The 15,868-nt window shown below is 44.7% G+C and overlaps 1 protein-coding gene across 1 annotated transcript in view; it reads left to right on the forward strand.

Moving 5' to 3' along the window:
- The window catches only part of LOC137531950 (L-2-hydroxyglutarate dehydrogenase, mitochondrial-like), a 48,655-nt gene extending 34,812 nt beyond the window's left edge, over window positions 1–13,843 (forward strand). The window contains exons 9-10 of the mRNA XM_068251992.1: window positions 52–183; window positions 13,134–13,843. Coding sequence (XP_068108093.1) covers window positions 52–183; window positions 13,134–13,329 — 328 coding nt within the window. The 3' untranslated portion in view covers window positions 13,330–13,843. The remainder of the gene's footprint in view (window positions 1–51; window positions 184–13,133) is intronic.
- Window positions 13,844–15,868: the final 2,025 nt, after the last annotated feature.

Consider the following 15,868-nt stretch of genomic DNA (forward strand, 5'->3'; position numbering starts at 1 on the left):
TATCATTCACTCTGCAGGATACGTTTTTCTTATTGTTGAGTTCTCTTTCAGTGGGCTTCGAAAGCTGGTGCTGAAGAATCTGGCATATGGCATGGGAGAAATGTATCGTGCGTTGTTTCTTAATGCACAGCTCAAGGAGCTTCAGAAGTTTATCCCAGAGCTATCTATTACCGATATTGACAGGTGAGTCGCAAAGCCAAGAATGGAAGGTTCAATGTCAAAGGTTCCCCTAGTTATGCAAGTTAATTTTTGCATCATTAGATGTAATGGATTAGTAATTGGTGCTCTGTTACTTTTTATTTTTAAAATGGGGCTTCTTCATATAAATAATATTAATATTATGAGTGCATGACCAGAAGCAGCTGCTTTAAAAGGAAGATTTACTTACCTGGGGCTTTCTCTGGCCCCTGGCAGCCTCTCTGTCCCTCGTCGCAGCTCTGGTGTCCCAAAGTCTCCTCCGTTGCGGATGCCGACCTCGTAAGGTCGGCATCTTCCGTGCTTGTGCGACCGCACTGCTCATGGCCGCGCTCCTGTGGCCGGAAGCGTTCTGTGCAGGCCCAGTACTTCAGTACTTCCAGGCTATGTGAGCGCTTGCGCAGGAGATGCCGATCGGCATCTGTAAAGGAGGAGACCTTGGGACACCGGAGCTGCGGCTTTTAGCTCGCATGTTCCCTTTAAAGAACAAGCGACACCCATGCTGACCTAGAAATAAAAAACACATATATAAGTAGATAAATACTACTTCTACTTACATAACAGATGTATTGTGCTATCCACGTAATGATTCCTATGAATTTTATAAAGGAAAAGCAGAAAATCCTATTCTAGGCAGTGGCCATCTTGCCAAGCTTATCCTGACATCATATCCTCTCTGACTCTTGTTTCCCCCCCCCCTCCCTTCTCTTGCTCATTGTGTATTAATTAGCTGCCCTCCTCCCAGAGTCTTCAGACACTCCCACTGAGGTGTATACTAACAACTGCACTGTCTTTTTTTTGTTTTGTTTACACATCCAATCACTGAGTCACCTCATCCTTGCTTGTAAACACAAGTAATCAGAGGGTGTTTCTGACAAGCAGCTAGGCAGGTAAATAAATGGAAGAGGAGGAATATATTATAGATAAAAAGATCTCCAAGCATTCAACTCTTTGGCACTGTTTGGCACTAGAGCCAGTGCCCCTAAAGTATGTGATAACTCCAAACCATAACAGCAGAAAAAGTTGTATTAAGTGATAAAGATGCTAATCCTGCATTCAAAACTTGCACACTCAGACCAGTTGGTGTTGGAATTTGATTTTTATGGTGACAATACCGCATTTAATGGAGTCCATTTCTCTGTGGGTGGAACTGATGTCGGGATTGTAATAACCTACTTTTCAGACTGCAAGGAGGTAGGCAGTAGACTTCAGCCTATAGCAGCGGTGGCGAACCTATGGCACGCGTGCCGGGCCCGGCACGCGTAGCCTAATCTGCTGGCACGCCACCGCTGCTTATGAACTGGCCGCACCGTCTACTAGACGCTGCCGTGCCAGTTCATAGCCCGCAGCCCCGCAGTCTCCCGGGAGGCAGACCAGGGCTACGGCAAGATGGCCGCCGAAGCCCTGTACTGGAGACTATTTGTCTCCAGTACAGGGCTTCGGGCGCCATCTTCCCGTAGCCCTGCACTCTGCCTGTCAGCGGCAGCGCGGGAGACTCAGCTGCAGAAGGAACGTCCGGGGGAGATGCGCGCCAGAGCCCAGCAGAGAGAGAAGACTTCTGTCAGGTGAGTACATTACTTTTTTTGCAGGTGAAATGCGGCCCACTGTGTTATTTTCTGCTAAATGCTATGTTTCCCACATTGTTTATTTACTGTGAAATGCTGCCCACTGCGTTTGTTTTCTGGTGAATTGTGGCCCACTGCGTTTGTTTTCTGGGGAATTGTGGCCCACTGCGTTTGTTTTCTGGGGAATTGTGGTCCACTGCGTTTGTTTTCTGGGGAATTGTGGCCCACTGCGTTTGTTTTCTGGTGAAATGCTCCCCGCTGCGTTTGTCTTCTGGTGAAATGCTGCCCGCTGCGTTTGTTTTCTGGTGAAATGCTGCCCGCTGTGTTTGTTTTCTGGTGAAATGTGGCCCACTGCGTTTGTTTTCTGGTGAAATGTGGCCCACTGCGTTTGTTTTCTGGTGAAATGTGGCCCACTGCGTTTGTTTTCTGGTGAAATGCTGCCCGCTGCGTTTATTTTCTGGTGAAATGCTGCCCGCTGCGTTTATTTTCTGGTGAAATGCTGCCCGCTGCGTTTATTTTCTGGTGAAATGTGGCCCACTGCGTTTGTTTTCTGGTGAATTGTGGCCCACTGCGTTTGTTTTCTGGTGAAATGCGGCCCACTGCGTTTATTTTCTGGTGAAATGTGGCCCACTGCGTTTATTTTCTGGTGAAATGTGGCCCACTACGTCTGTTTTCTGGTGAAATGCTGCCCGCTGCGTTTGTTTTCTGGTGAAATGTGGCCCACTGCGTTTATTTTCTGGTGAAATGTGGCCCACTGCGTCTGTTTTCTGGTGAAATGCTGCCCGCTGCGTTTGTTTTCTGGTGAAATGTGGCCCACTGCGTTTATTTTCTGGTGAAATGTGGCCCACTGCGTCTGTTTTCTGGTGAAATGCTGCCCGCTGCGTTTGTTTTCTGGTGAAATGTGGCCCACTGCGTCTGTTTTCTGGTGAATTGTGGCCCACTGCGTTTGTTTTCTGGTGAAATGCTGCCCGCTGCGTTTATTTTCTGGTGAAATGTGGCCCACTGCGTTTATTTTCTGGTGAAATGTGGCCCACTGCGTTTGTTTTCTGGTGAAATGTGGCCCACTGCGTTTATTTTCTGGTGAAATGTGGCCCACTGCGTCTGTTTTCTGGTGAAATGTGGCCCACTACGTCTGTTTTCTGGTGAAATGCTGCCCGCTGCGTTTATTTTCTGGTGAAATGTGGCCCACTGCGTTTATTTTCTGGTGAAATGTGGCCCACTGCGTCTGTTTTCTGGTGAAATGCTGCCCGCTGCGTTTGTTTTCTGGTGAAATGTGGCCCACTGCGTCTGTTTTCTGGTGAATTGTGGCCCACTGCGTTTGTTTTCTGGTGAAATGCTGCCCGCTGCGTTTATTTTCTGGTGAAATGTGGCCCACTGCGTTTATTTTCTGGTGAAATGTGGCCCACTGCGTTTGTTTTCTGGTGAAATGTGGCCCACTGCGTTTATTTTCTGGTGAAATGTGGCCCACTGCGTCTGTTTTCTGGTGAAATGTGGCCCACTGCGTCTGTTTTCTGGTGAAATGCTGCCTGCTGCGTTTATTTTCTGGTGAAATGTGGCCCACTGCGTTTATTTTCTGGTGAAATGTGGCCCACTGCGTCTGTTTTCTGGTGAAATGCTGCCCGCTGCGTTTGTTGTCTGGTGAAATGCTGCCCACTGCGTTTGTTTTCTGGTGAAATGTGGCCCACTGCGTTTGTTTTCTGGTGAAATGCTGCCCGCTGCGTTTGTTTTCTGGTGAAATGTGGCCCACTGCATTTATTTTCTCTTGAAATGTGGCCCACTGCGTTTGTTTTCTGGTAATATGTGGCCCACATTGCAAGATTTTCTGCTGAAATGTTGCACACATTGCGTTTATTTTCTGGTGTCTGGGGTAACTGTTGCTGCATTTATTATTAAGGGCTCATTCACACTACAGAACATATGCACGAATGCGATTTCATGCATGCGCTGCCAACGCACAGGGATCGCACGGAATGCACGTTGTGGTGCGCTAAAGCGTGGACGTCGGCAGCTGTACCCATCGGGGAAACATATGCGTTGTGCGTTAAAATGTTCCCAGATGCGTTACAACGTAACGCATGTGAACGCACACCTGTAGTGTGAATGGTAACATGGAAGTCTATTGACTTTCATGTTACCATATGAATCTTACATTATATGCGGTGCGTCAAAACTGACAGCGCAGCACATAGTGTGAATGAGCCCTTAATGATCATAGTTGGCTATATTTGCTGCTTTGGGGTTACGGCGGGTATAAATAGCATCATACAGTTTTCTTTCTAAAGGTTAGCCATCACTGGCCTATAGTAATGTCTGTCCTACAGGAAGTACCAGTGTCTAGGATCCTGCACAAGGACTTTTAAAAACATTAGACTTTACCTAATTAAGGAACTAATAAAAAAAAGTCTACAAAAAAATCTTTGCATTGGTGTATACATAGATCCAGGAAAGCATTTGAGTGAGTCTGTAAAACCTTTACTTTGCTTTTACTGTAACAAAATTATAAAAAAGTTGGTATCAGGTGGCCAATAACCTAAGTTAAGTAACCCCTCCTTTACTATGGCTATGTCACAAAAAATATTGATCTGTTGGTGGAACATTTATAAGCCATAGGACAGAAGTTAACAAATCTACAGTTTTGGAAAGCTGTGGTGCCAGTGGATTGTATTTGCAATGAAAACTTGGTGTTAGAGATTCTCTATGAACATAAAACTTGCTACAGGGTTGCAGTTTGACATTCTATATTAAAAAGTCCCTGCAGCCGATGAGACCAAAAATTCCAGTTTGCTTTGGCGGAGGCAAGAGAATGCAAAATCTATAGTGAATAGAAATAATGTTAAGTAACGCTAGAGAGCGCTCTTCTTTAGATAAAAAACCACTGTAAATCATATAATAATAGGCGGCATGCACTACAGTAGTATTTAAATAGTTATCTGCATCTCCTGTAGCACAAAGAGACACTGAAGCGGAAAAAGATGATATAATGATTTGTATGTGTAGTACAGCTAAGAAATAAAACATTAGGAGCAGAGACATGAGTCTAATATTGTTTCCAGTACAGGAAGAGTTAAGAAACTCCAGTTATTATCTATGCAAAAGAGCCATTGAGCTCCACGACTTTCAGACAGCTCTGTCTTCTGAAGCTTGTTATCTCAACTGTCAGTCATTGTATTTTCTTTTTCTCTCCAGAGGACAGGTCAATGGTTCACTGGCCTGCTGTAATAGATAGCGGAGATACCGCCGCAGAGACAAGCGGCATGGCGGCTATCTCCGCGTATCAGCCAGCGGCCTCTGTCGCGCGGTTGCATGCTGAGACTTTGCCTGGTCCTACTATTGCTCACAGGTTAAGGGCTACGCGCGCGAGCGAGCCAGCCAAGCGACAGGACCTTTATGCATCTAGGAGGGGAGTCAGCTGACGCGCGGTCAGCTGATTCCAGCCAGCGTCCGGATTGGCTGAGTGACTGGGTCGGCGCTGTGGAGCATGGTTGGGTATATATAGGACAGGCCTGTCAGTAGCTCCTCGTCTGCTGTTGCAAATGCTATCGTGTTAGCGCTCAGACCCTAGTCAGATCCCAAAGTGTGCTAAAACCGGCCGGAGCCGGGGTTCCACACTTAGCCAGATTCTGTTGATAGCTTAACCAGCCTGGCGGGATGGACGAGCTCAGCTCGTCCACCACCGCCGGAGGCTGCCGCTCAGGCCCTGCTGGGGCGATTTTCATCAAATAAAGTGCAGCACACGCAGCCGGCACTTTGCCAGCCGCGTGTGCTGCCTGATCGCCGCCGCTCTGCGGCGATCCGCCGCGAGCAGCGGCGAAAGAGGGTCCCCCCAGCCGCCTGAGCCCAGCGTAGCCGGAACAAAAAGTTTCGGCCAGCGCTAAGGGCTGGATCGGAGGCGGCTGACGTCAGGACGTCGGCTGACGTCCATGACGTCACTCCGCTCGTCGCTATGGCGACGATCTAAGCAAAACAAGGAAGGCCGCTCATTGCGGCCTTCCTTGTTTATTCTGGGCGCCGGAGGCGATCGGAAGAACGCCTCCGGAGCGCCCTCTAGTGGGCTTTCATGCAGCCAACTTTCAGTTGGCTGCATGAAATAGTTTTTTTTAATTTAAAATAAACCCTCCCGCAGCTGCCCTGGCGATCTTAATAGAACGCCAGGGTGGTTAAAGTACTAATTGCATTGTTTATTTGTTATGACTTTCTGCTTACTCTGACTATCCTCCTGTTTGTCGATTCTGTACCTCAGCTATCTAATTCACGTTGCCGACCCTGCTTGTTATTGACGCTGAATCAGTCTTCCGTTTCTGTACTGTACCTGTTCGCTCGTTGCCTACTCTGCCTGTCTGACCTCGCTACCCGCACCAGTGGACCTAGCCACTGGTGAAGGAAATTACTGTCTGTATCATCTACTCCTAGGCTGCAGTACTGTCTGTATCATCTACTCCTAGGCTGCAGTACTGTCTGTATCATCTACTCCTAGGCTACAGTACTGTGTATTGCCTACACTTAGGCAGCAGTACCTTCTGTATCAACTACGCCTAGGCTGCAATACAGTTCATATCACCTGTTCCACAGGGGATCGTTAGTTCAGTACTAATTGTATTACTCCTCCTTGTGCTGTGCACCAAACACTACTAGGCTGCAGTACTACCTGAATCACCTGCTCCACAGGTGATCAGTTGTTCAGCTCTGGTTGTATTATCTTCTACTTGCGTTTGTGCTTCCAACACTCTCGGCTGCAGCACGTTCTGACTCACCTGCCCTATAGTGAGCACCGGCTGCAGTACTGTCTGGGTCACTCGCTCCTCGGGTGAACCCGCTCATCCTAATTACTGTTACACCAAACACTATCTCACATTGGTAGTCTTGTATCTGGCTATACTAGCATTATTGGTGATTCTGCAGATCACCACATAATCAGGTATAGCATCTGTATTATTGGTGATACTGCAGACCACCAATAATCAGAAAATCTGTTAGCTGACACCAATCGTTACACCTGCTCTGTAAAAATCATTTAGAATGCTGAGTAGTGTATAAACTGGAAATATTAGAGAATGATGCAATGTTATAAAAAACACACTATATAACTGAAAATAAAAATATGAGAATATTTTCTTTGATACTAATGTTCTAGTAATTATCCGTGCTACACAACCAATTCATTATATCATAATTTTTTTTTCCCGCTTCAGTGTCTCTTCAATAGTGTATATAGTACAAGAAAGGCATACAAGGACATTGCAGATAAATCAGTAATAAGGTACTTATTGTACACTGTGTATATAGATGGTATTAGTGTAATGGTTAAGGGCTCTGCCTCTGACACAGGAGACCTGGGTTCGAATCTTGGCTCTGCCTGTTCAGTAAGCCAGCACCTGTTCAGTAGGAGACCTTAGGCAAGTCTCCCTAACACGGCTACTGCCTATAGAGCGCGTTCTAGTGGCTGCAGCTCTGGCGCTTTGAGTCCGCCAGGAGAAAAGCGCGATATAAGTTTCTTTTTATCTACTGTGCAGTGCCATCATACAGTGAGACAAGAAAGCCCTGCCTGTACAATCTGCCATCAGTAACTGTTACACTAGGAAATTATGATTTTATCTTGCCCATTTCTTATCAATATGACGCCTGTATGTTTCACTGGTTATCAGAGCACACTGATAGTGTTTGTGAATGTTCAGCTAGTATATTGTCAAGCCTACACCGCGTGCATTGCTGTGGTACATAATACATATGATGACAAAAAAGGCCTAGTCTAGATGATATGGAATGGGGTTTGAGGCCCAACAAGGTATTAATCAGAAATAATTATAATACTGTAATAAAAACATGGGCTCAATTCACTGAGCGTTACCACATTCGGCTAATGAGGTAAATTACTGAATTTTGTGGAAAATACCTCAATAACTGTCAATTCACAAAGTTTGAAATATTAGGTAAAACAAGTAAAATGTTTGGTATTTCTGCCTAGACCTGTCGACCAGCAATCCATATTCAGTAAAATTGGTAGACAAGCGAGACAGCCAATAGGAAGAGCCTCTTGGCCCTGCTACTCGCCCCAATTGATCCAAAGCACTGGTGGGTGAGACCTCAGGAAAGAAAAAAAGAGTGAGGAAGACCTTCAAAAAGGCTTGCAGGTCTATATACTGATATACAGAAGAGAGCCCTCTATTGGCATGCATGCATATCTAAAGGGATGCAGGAAACCACTCTAGTAAGCTGTCACAAGACTGAAGCAGGAATGGCTCCACTTGTAGGAGAAAAATCGCAGCTTGCTGCTGAAACCTACTCCACAAGTGGTGAGATTTTACACTACCGAGCAGGGCTTAGTGGATAGAAGCAACATTTTTCGCTATTTTACCAAACCTTATGTGAGGAAATCTTAGTGAATTTGGGAAAGAAAAAAGGTCTAAAACACAGAATGCGGTATTTTACTGACCTAATTTATTTTAACAAACCGCTCTTAGTGGATTGAAGCCATGGTGTTAAACGCCTCTTTATAATGAATTTCCAGTCCCATGCCAAATGGTACGAGTTATGAGCGGAAGACGCATCTTGCAGACCATTATTTTGGATTATAAAAACAATTCAGGGTGTTTGTTTTTGTTTTAAGCTTAATATGTACTGATTTACCTTGTTAAGAGGTAGAGGAGCAAATATGCAATTAGTCTTGCAAACCATTTATGCATTGAGAGAAGTGCCGTTGCTTACTTGTAGTAATAATAATTATCTGTAATAATACCTTCCAAGCTGCCCACTGTATGTCTGTAGGTCCGTCCATCACACAATGTTCGTATGTATGGTATGTGCTTCTATCCTGCACTGCTCTGATTGGCCGCGGAGCTGTGTTAGTCAACCCCACACACGCCCCCTCCTTCCACACCCCGCTGTGATTGGCTGCGGTGCTGACTGGATAGCGCATGTGTGGCGGGATGATGTTTAGAGAGTTGTTGCGCACACTCCTCAGTGTTCTCCCCAGAATTTTTTTTCAGCCGGGTGGCATGAAAAGTAGCCGGGTGGGCTGATATGAGAGAATGCAGGGCCAGTGTTTCTGTGTGCAATTCTGCTTACAGCATAGGAGGGGGTGAGCCAATGACAGCCGGGTGCTCACCAAAACTAGCCGGGTGGAGCACCCGGCTAAAAGTGCCTGGGGAGAACGCAGCTCTCTTACATGCAACTTTCATGTGAAGTCTAGGCATCTTGCAATTTAGCCTTTCAAACGCACTTTCTACCAATTCTGATACCAAGCTGCATACAATTTACATCAAATTTGCATACCAGCTGGAATGATTAGCATCTCATTAGGCTATATTACTTCCTGAGTGAATTTCAAGTGCTAAAACACTTCTTGCAAGTACATGATCACCCCGCAGTGCAGACACTTTACTGGCAGATTCAATTACTAACTGCCTGTACATACCTTATGGGCCCTTTAGGATGCTGCTCTCTGGGGTATTTCTGGGTGATACTATTGCTTTGGGCATTGATCTCTTTAGCACCACTCCCCACTTAACACACTGCTTCACAAATCCTTCTATTTGATTTTATACCTGCAAAGAATTGGGGGAAAATTAACACTCAATAGTGATTGAAAGGGCCTGGCTAGAAATTTCCAAGGTTCCTTTTCTGACTTCACACTGCCATAATCCTCAAGTAAATGTGAAGGGCTTTCATTTGCTTTACTCCTGTGCAGGAAGGAGGGTACCCCAATAAAGCATCTTTGAATTTCCACTTTGACCCCCTATCCATTCTTTTGACTTGACCATAGGTAATTCTCAGCTGGAAGAACGCTCATTGGTCCAGATCAATGGACCTGTAGGGAATCTTGGAAAAAGATTTACTGATGTTAAAGCTTCCTTTATAAGAGGTGCAACATTGTTGACTGTCGCTGGGTGGGGGTCCTCACTGTTGTTGTGAAGAACCAAGAGGAATACAATTATTGGGCCATACCAGAAGACCTAAAGTACAGTGGTGTATAAATCATTTTCTTTTCTTCCTTATTTTCTTTCAGGGTACTTTTACGTTGGTGCACTGCAGTAGCTGTGTGATTTGGAACAATCTCACCACACCGCAGTTGAAAAGTTGCACTACCCTTTTTAGCCACAGTGCAAGCGAAGCAATATATATTAACACACGACTTCCAGTGCACTTTCGGGAGTTGCAGAGTAGCGCACTGCAGCTTGTGTGTTACTTCTGTGGCGCCCGGAGCACGTCCGTCGCATTGCATCACAGTGTGCATGCAGTGTGTCATGTCTCATTGACTTTAAAGTGGACCTGAACTCATGCACAGGACAGAAGGAAAAAATAACGGAAATGCACCCTGTATGTATTTTAAGAGTTCAGCCTGTGTAATTCCCCCTCATTTGTGTCTAATCACTAGTTGTAATTTGATCTTCCCCAGTGTCACATGACTGCCTATGGCAGATAAGCAGATAAGCCCATTTGAAAGCACAGGGTGTTAATAATATGTCTGCTTCCATGAATCAGGAAGTAGAAACTGTGCAGATTTATTGTAGGATTTGTATCAGCTGTAACAAAGAAATATTTTTTTGTTTAAAGGTTATTATGCTGCTGTGTATCTTTTAGAGCAGAGAGGAGTTCTGAGTTCAGGTCCACTTTAATGGCCACTGCGACAAACTGTGGCAGGTCAGAGTACCGTGACGCAGTAAGGCCTAGTGCACACCAGAGCGGTTCTGCTGCAGTTTGCGATCCGCTTGCGGGGGCGGATCCGCTAGGGTAATGTATCTCAATGGGCTGGTGCACACCAGAGCGGGAGGCGTTTTGCAGAAACGCATACTCCCGGGCTGCTGCAGATTTTGGATTGCGGAGGCGTTTCTGCCTCAATGTTAAGTATAGGAAAACCGCAAACCACTCTGAAAAACGGCACTTCAGAGTGGTTTGCCAGGCATTTTTGTTACAGTAGCTGTTCAGTAACAGCTTTACTGTAACAATACATGAAATCTACTACACCAAAACCGCTACACAAAACCGCAAAATGCTAGCTGAAACGCTGCAGAAAAATAAGAAAAAGCGTTTCAAAATCTGCTAGCATTTTGCGGATCTGCTAGCGGTTTTTGGTGTGCACCAGGCCCAAGTGTATACGGAACCTTAAAGAAGTACAGTATTTGCCCCCACTCATTCATTTTAAACGGCCCCAACACCCTATCCTAACATACATTGTAGGTGGGTTTGAGTCCCTTGTCATAGAAATGGACAAAGGTGTTTATAAAAGGGATGGGTGCAAGTGGGAAGATTTCTGCCCCCTCTGTTCTGCAGCTTCCGTTTCCATCCCAGAAAGAACCATATGGACTGGTATTGTAACAGGTTACCATTATGTGATCTCTCTCTCTTCCTCTCCCCCCCCCCCCCTCATATATTGGTCATCTCGTGTAATGATGGGGTGTCTGTAGTAACATGATAAGTGAAAGTGGACCTTGGGCAGGGTCACAGGCACATGCTTCTGTATAGTACCAGTAGGTTAAATGTCGATTGCAGAATCATTGAGCAATAGGAAGATGTTTACAATCTCACCTACAGTATGTTTGCAAAGGTTGTTGCTGTCTGGATGTGATTGTAGACTCTTATCAATTTGTTATATGATGTAACAGGATATGCAATCTTGTATAACTTTAAGCAATATCATTGTTTAAAACGTATTTTATTTAATCAAAGTGCTAGCCTTCTCCAAATTCATGAACATGATTTCACTACAGTATTATTTTTTTTGACCGCACATCCTCTTTATTGATATTAGAGATACAGGAAGAAAATGAGATATGACCTAGCAATCAAACACCCATCACAGACAACATAACACCTGACATATTGCCCACATTTGTGAAGGAGCAAGGTGTGGTCTAGAATAGATGATAAATGGTCAGCACCTGAGGGTACACATCAATAAGCGATCTGCTAGCAGGAAATAATTTACATAAAATTCTACAAACTGCAAAGCAATATGACCTAAGAAAATGGGGTGGGGAAAAACCCCGGGCCCTGCCAGGCCATCAACTTCACGGAGTGAAACAAAATACCATATGAACAGCAATAAAGATCCTGTTGACTAAATCCTACAGTATTTAACTAAAACAAAGTTGCAGGCAGGCCTGGATTATCTGTTGGGCTCTGATGGTATAGAAATGATTTGTGGATCTCAAGCCTGTATTCCACTTTGCTGTTTCCAACAGCAAACCACTTCCCCCCCTGTTGTACTTTGTTTTCTGGTTGAACTCGATGGACGTATGTCTTTTTTTTTTTTTTGTTTTTGTTTTTTTTTACCTAAATAACTATGTAAGATGACAGGTCAGCTGAGGTGGGGGGTGGGGGGGGGGGAGAGAAATTGAATCCTAAATGTAGGTGCAGGCATTAGTTGCCCACATCACATCCAGATCTCGGTACAGTTGGAGATTTTCCCAGACCCTCATTTAGATTTCACGTCCGATATAGAGCTACCCACGCCACGTCACCTAGATCTCACTTCTGCTGAAGAGCTACCCACACCACACCCACATCCACCTATCACTGCAGCTGGAGAGCAGCCTACGCCGAACCCACATTTAGTTTTTACGACAGATTGAGACCTGCCCATGCCACACCTAGATCTCACTACTGTTGGAGACCTCACCACACCACACCTAGATCTCACTACTATTGAAGACCACACCTAGATCTCACTACTGTTGGAGCCCTGCTTACACCACACCTAGATTTCAGTACTGCTGGATACATATCCACACTACACCCACATCCACCTCTCACTGCAGCTGGAGACCTGCCTACATCCCACCCATAATTAGCTCTTGCTTCAGCTGTCTACACCACATCCAGATTTAAGTGAAGTTTGCTCACACCACACAATTTCAATTCAGATGGACAGCTATAGTGAGAGGTGGTAAGGCAGGTCTGCAGCTGTAGTGAGATGTGAGTGCAGTGTGTGGGCAGGTCTTCATCTGGTGTGAAATGTGGGTGTGGTGTGGGCAGGTTCCAGATTTAGTGAGACCTGGATGTAGCATGGTCTTTGAAACAGGATGCATTTAGAACAATATTTCATTCTCTTTGTAGGCCAGCTCCTGCCTTTGAATGCACTAACTGGCGAGGATAGGGGGGTGTCGAGTACAAGTACAAATTTGCTAGGGGTTATTATTATACATGGGCTTTTTAGCTGGGACAGGAACTGTTAAACTAGAAGCAGTCAACTAGTAATGTGAAAGGGGGTGTCTTGAGGTTAAAAAAAAAACTTGAAATAATGATCAACTGTCACTGAACTGCAATTAAGCTGTTTTTAAAATAATACTGATGTACACGCCAAAATCCTTGTTACCATACGAGTTATCATTGGATCCCCTCATACAATACTAATAAAGTCATTTTTGTTTCACACAGAGGTCCTTCAGGGGTCCGAGCACAGGCCCTGGACAGAGATGGGAACCTTGTGGATGACTTTGTGTTTGATGGAGGTTCTGGTGACATTGCAAGTAGAATCCTTCATGTCAGGAATGCACCGTCCCCAGCAGCCACGTCTTCCATGGCTATAGCGGAAATGATCTGCTCTGAAGTAGAAGGTCGCTTTGGACTGTGAGATAAACTGCTTGCTCTGTGGGTTGGCTAATGGTCAATAGGATCTTCTATACAGGACTTCACTCTGGAAAGTGATGTGTGCTTTTATCATGTCAGAAGATTCCACTGATTTTGGCCTCTTGCACACTGCAAGCAAATCAGATTCAGATTCAGATTTTTAATCTGTTTTTACATCCGATTCCGATTCAGATTTTTAATCTTAACTGCATGCTGCGTTTTTTGATCCGTTTTTCTGTTGAATGTATTCAAGGAAAATCGGAAACGGAATCGGAATCGGAATCGGAAACGGAATCGGAATCGGAATCGGAAAACGGATTTGCAGTGTGCAGGGAGCCTTTTAGAGACCGGATCTATAAAAGATGACTGTTTTAAGTACGTTTGTAGATGTAATGATTATGCTGCAACAAATACTTCAGGCAGACACTATTTTACCAGATATGTGCCGTGGTTTGTTTATTGGTTCCTTGAAGAACTCTGCCATAAATAAAAGCTTTGCCATATTTTTTTTTCCAAGAGTTGTCTTACTCGAATTATGTTATGAGACCATCAGAAAACTGCTATGAGTTATAATTAGTTGTCTGTGGTTACCTTGACTTGGATTTGAAATTCATAAGTAAGTTCAGTACAGAGGCTCCCCAATCTATACACGAGCATGGGACCACCATTGCTGCCCAGGATCCATGAACATCTTCTTACTATTGTGACTAGCCACGCTTGTACAATGTAGGGAGTGTGGCTGCAAACAAGAAGAGGGTCCTGGCCAGCGGTGATGGGGTGAAGGAGGCTTCCCTGTATCCATTTTTTTTTTCAGTTTACAACCCTTCTCCACAGATCAGATCATATAAGACATTTTGAATGCGGTTTACTAAGACCAGTACATTACTTCTAGACTCCCCCCACCCCAATCCACTTACTACACAATAGCTCAAGGACTTTATTTCAGTGAGGGCTCTTTAGTAGGCTTTAAGGTTATTTTTTGATTGTACTTGACCCCTGAAGAGGCATCGGGTCATCAATATCTTATGCTCAGTTTTGAGCGATTAAAGAGGAACTTTAACCTTGGATTGAACTTCATCCCAATCAGTAGCTGATACCATCTTACCCATGAGAAATCTTTACCTTTAGTTCAATTGATCATTGGGGTAAGGGGGAGTGTGTGGGTGGCTGATATTGTGGTAAAACCCCTCCTACAGTGTGATGCCATGGTCATGACAATTTGCTGTCTGTGAACCTCGTTGCCTTGTGGGAAATAATGGCTTCTTCCAACTGCTAAGCAAGCAGTATTTCCTTCTGTTCAAATATATATCTATTTTTATCCACTTCGCATCCAGACCTTGTTTTCCCCTTATTGACCAGAGCAGTTTTGACACTTTAGCGGTGTCCCTTTTTAATCAGCAATAACTTCATCTGTACTCGTGCCACTTAAATTATCTATATATCGTTTTTTTCAAGACAAACTAAGCTTTCATTGGGGGTATTTGGTACAAAGTAAAATGTTCCTCTCTATGCATTTTAATGGGAAAAAGTGGGAAAATTTTTTAAAAAATGCATTGTTGAATTTTGACCAATTCCTGTTTGGAAATAAAAAGTGCGATTGACATAAAAACTGTGCCGCTAGTTAAAGTCGCCCCAGTATAGATATCCAGATGTGTCCCCAGTATCACCGCCTCCCCCAGTATAGTCAGATGTGTCCCCAATATCAGCCCCCCTAGCATAGCCACATGTGTCCTCTGCGTTTGACAGCCCCAGAATAGATCGACAGACGCACCCCCAGGAATAGTGCCCCTCTTTATAGCCATATGTGTCCCCAGATCAGGATTAACCCCATTATGGCCAGATGTACCTCCAGGATTAGTGCTGCCCCCCCCCCATTATAGCCAAATGTGCCCCCAGTATATGATTACTGCCCCCCAGTTGCCCAGATGCACCAAATTAGTAAATCCCCCCCTCCCCTTAGTCAATTAGATGCCCACCAACAAATATGTAACCCCCCCTTTTATTTATCCTACCCCCACCCCCCAGGATCGATAGCCAGATGCCCCCCCCCCCATGAGGCAGCCCCCTCCGTGCAGAAATCCTAAAAAAAATCCAACAGCAAGCAGCCTCACTCACCTACCTCATTCCTGCGACTGTCCTGAAGCCCGATCCTCTGTTCTCCGCACTGCAGTCAGCCGCATATTGCCGGTAACCCGGGTCCCGGCTTGATGACGTCACGGAGGATTTGTACGCCGATTATCAATCCATTTCTTGATCTATTTTCTATTTTTTAACTTCTCACTTTGCAATGTATTGATTTATTTTTCTCCCTACTTTATTATTATTTATTGTATTTATAAAGCGCCAACATATTACGCAGCGCTGAACATTAATTTAGGTTACAGACAATATTTAGGGGTGACATACAGCAATATGACAATACAGGAATACAAGAAAACCAGATCACACACCATAGTATGAGTACCAGGTAATGCTTAGTCATTCACTGGATGGAGCATGGAGATTAGGCAAGTTAGGTTTACTCAGATGCATAGCATGGGTGC

Source organism: Hyperolius riggenbachi, chromosome 9 (genome assembly GCF_040937935.1).
Source record: "Hyperolius riggenbachi isolate aHypRig1 chromosome 9, aHypRig1.pri, whole genome shotgun sequence".
NCBI lineage: Eukaryota > Metazoa > Chordata > Amphibia > Anura > Hyperoliidae > Hyperolius > Hyperolius riggenbachi.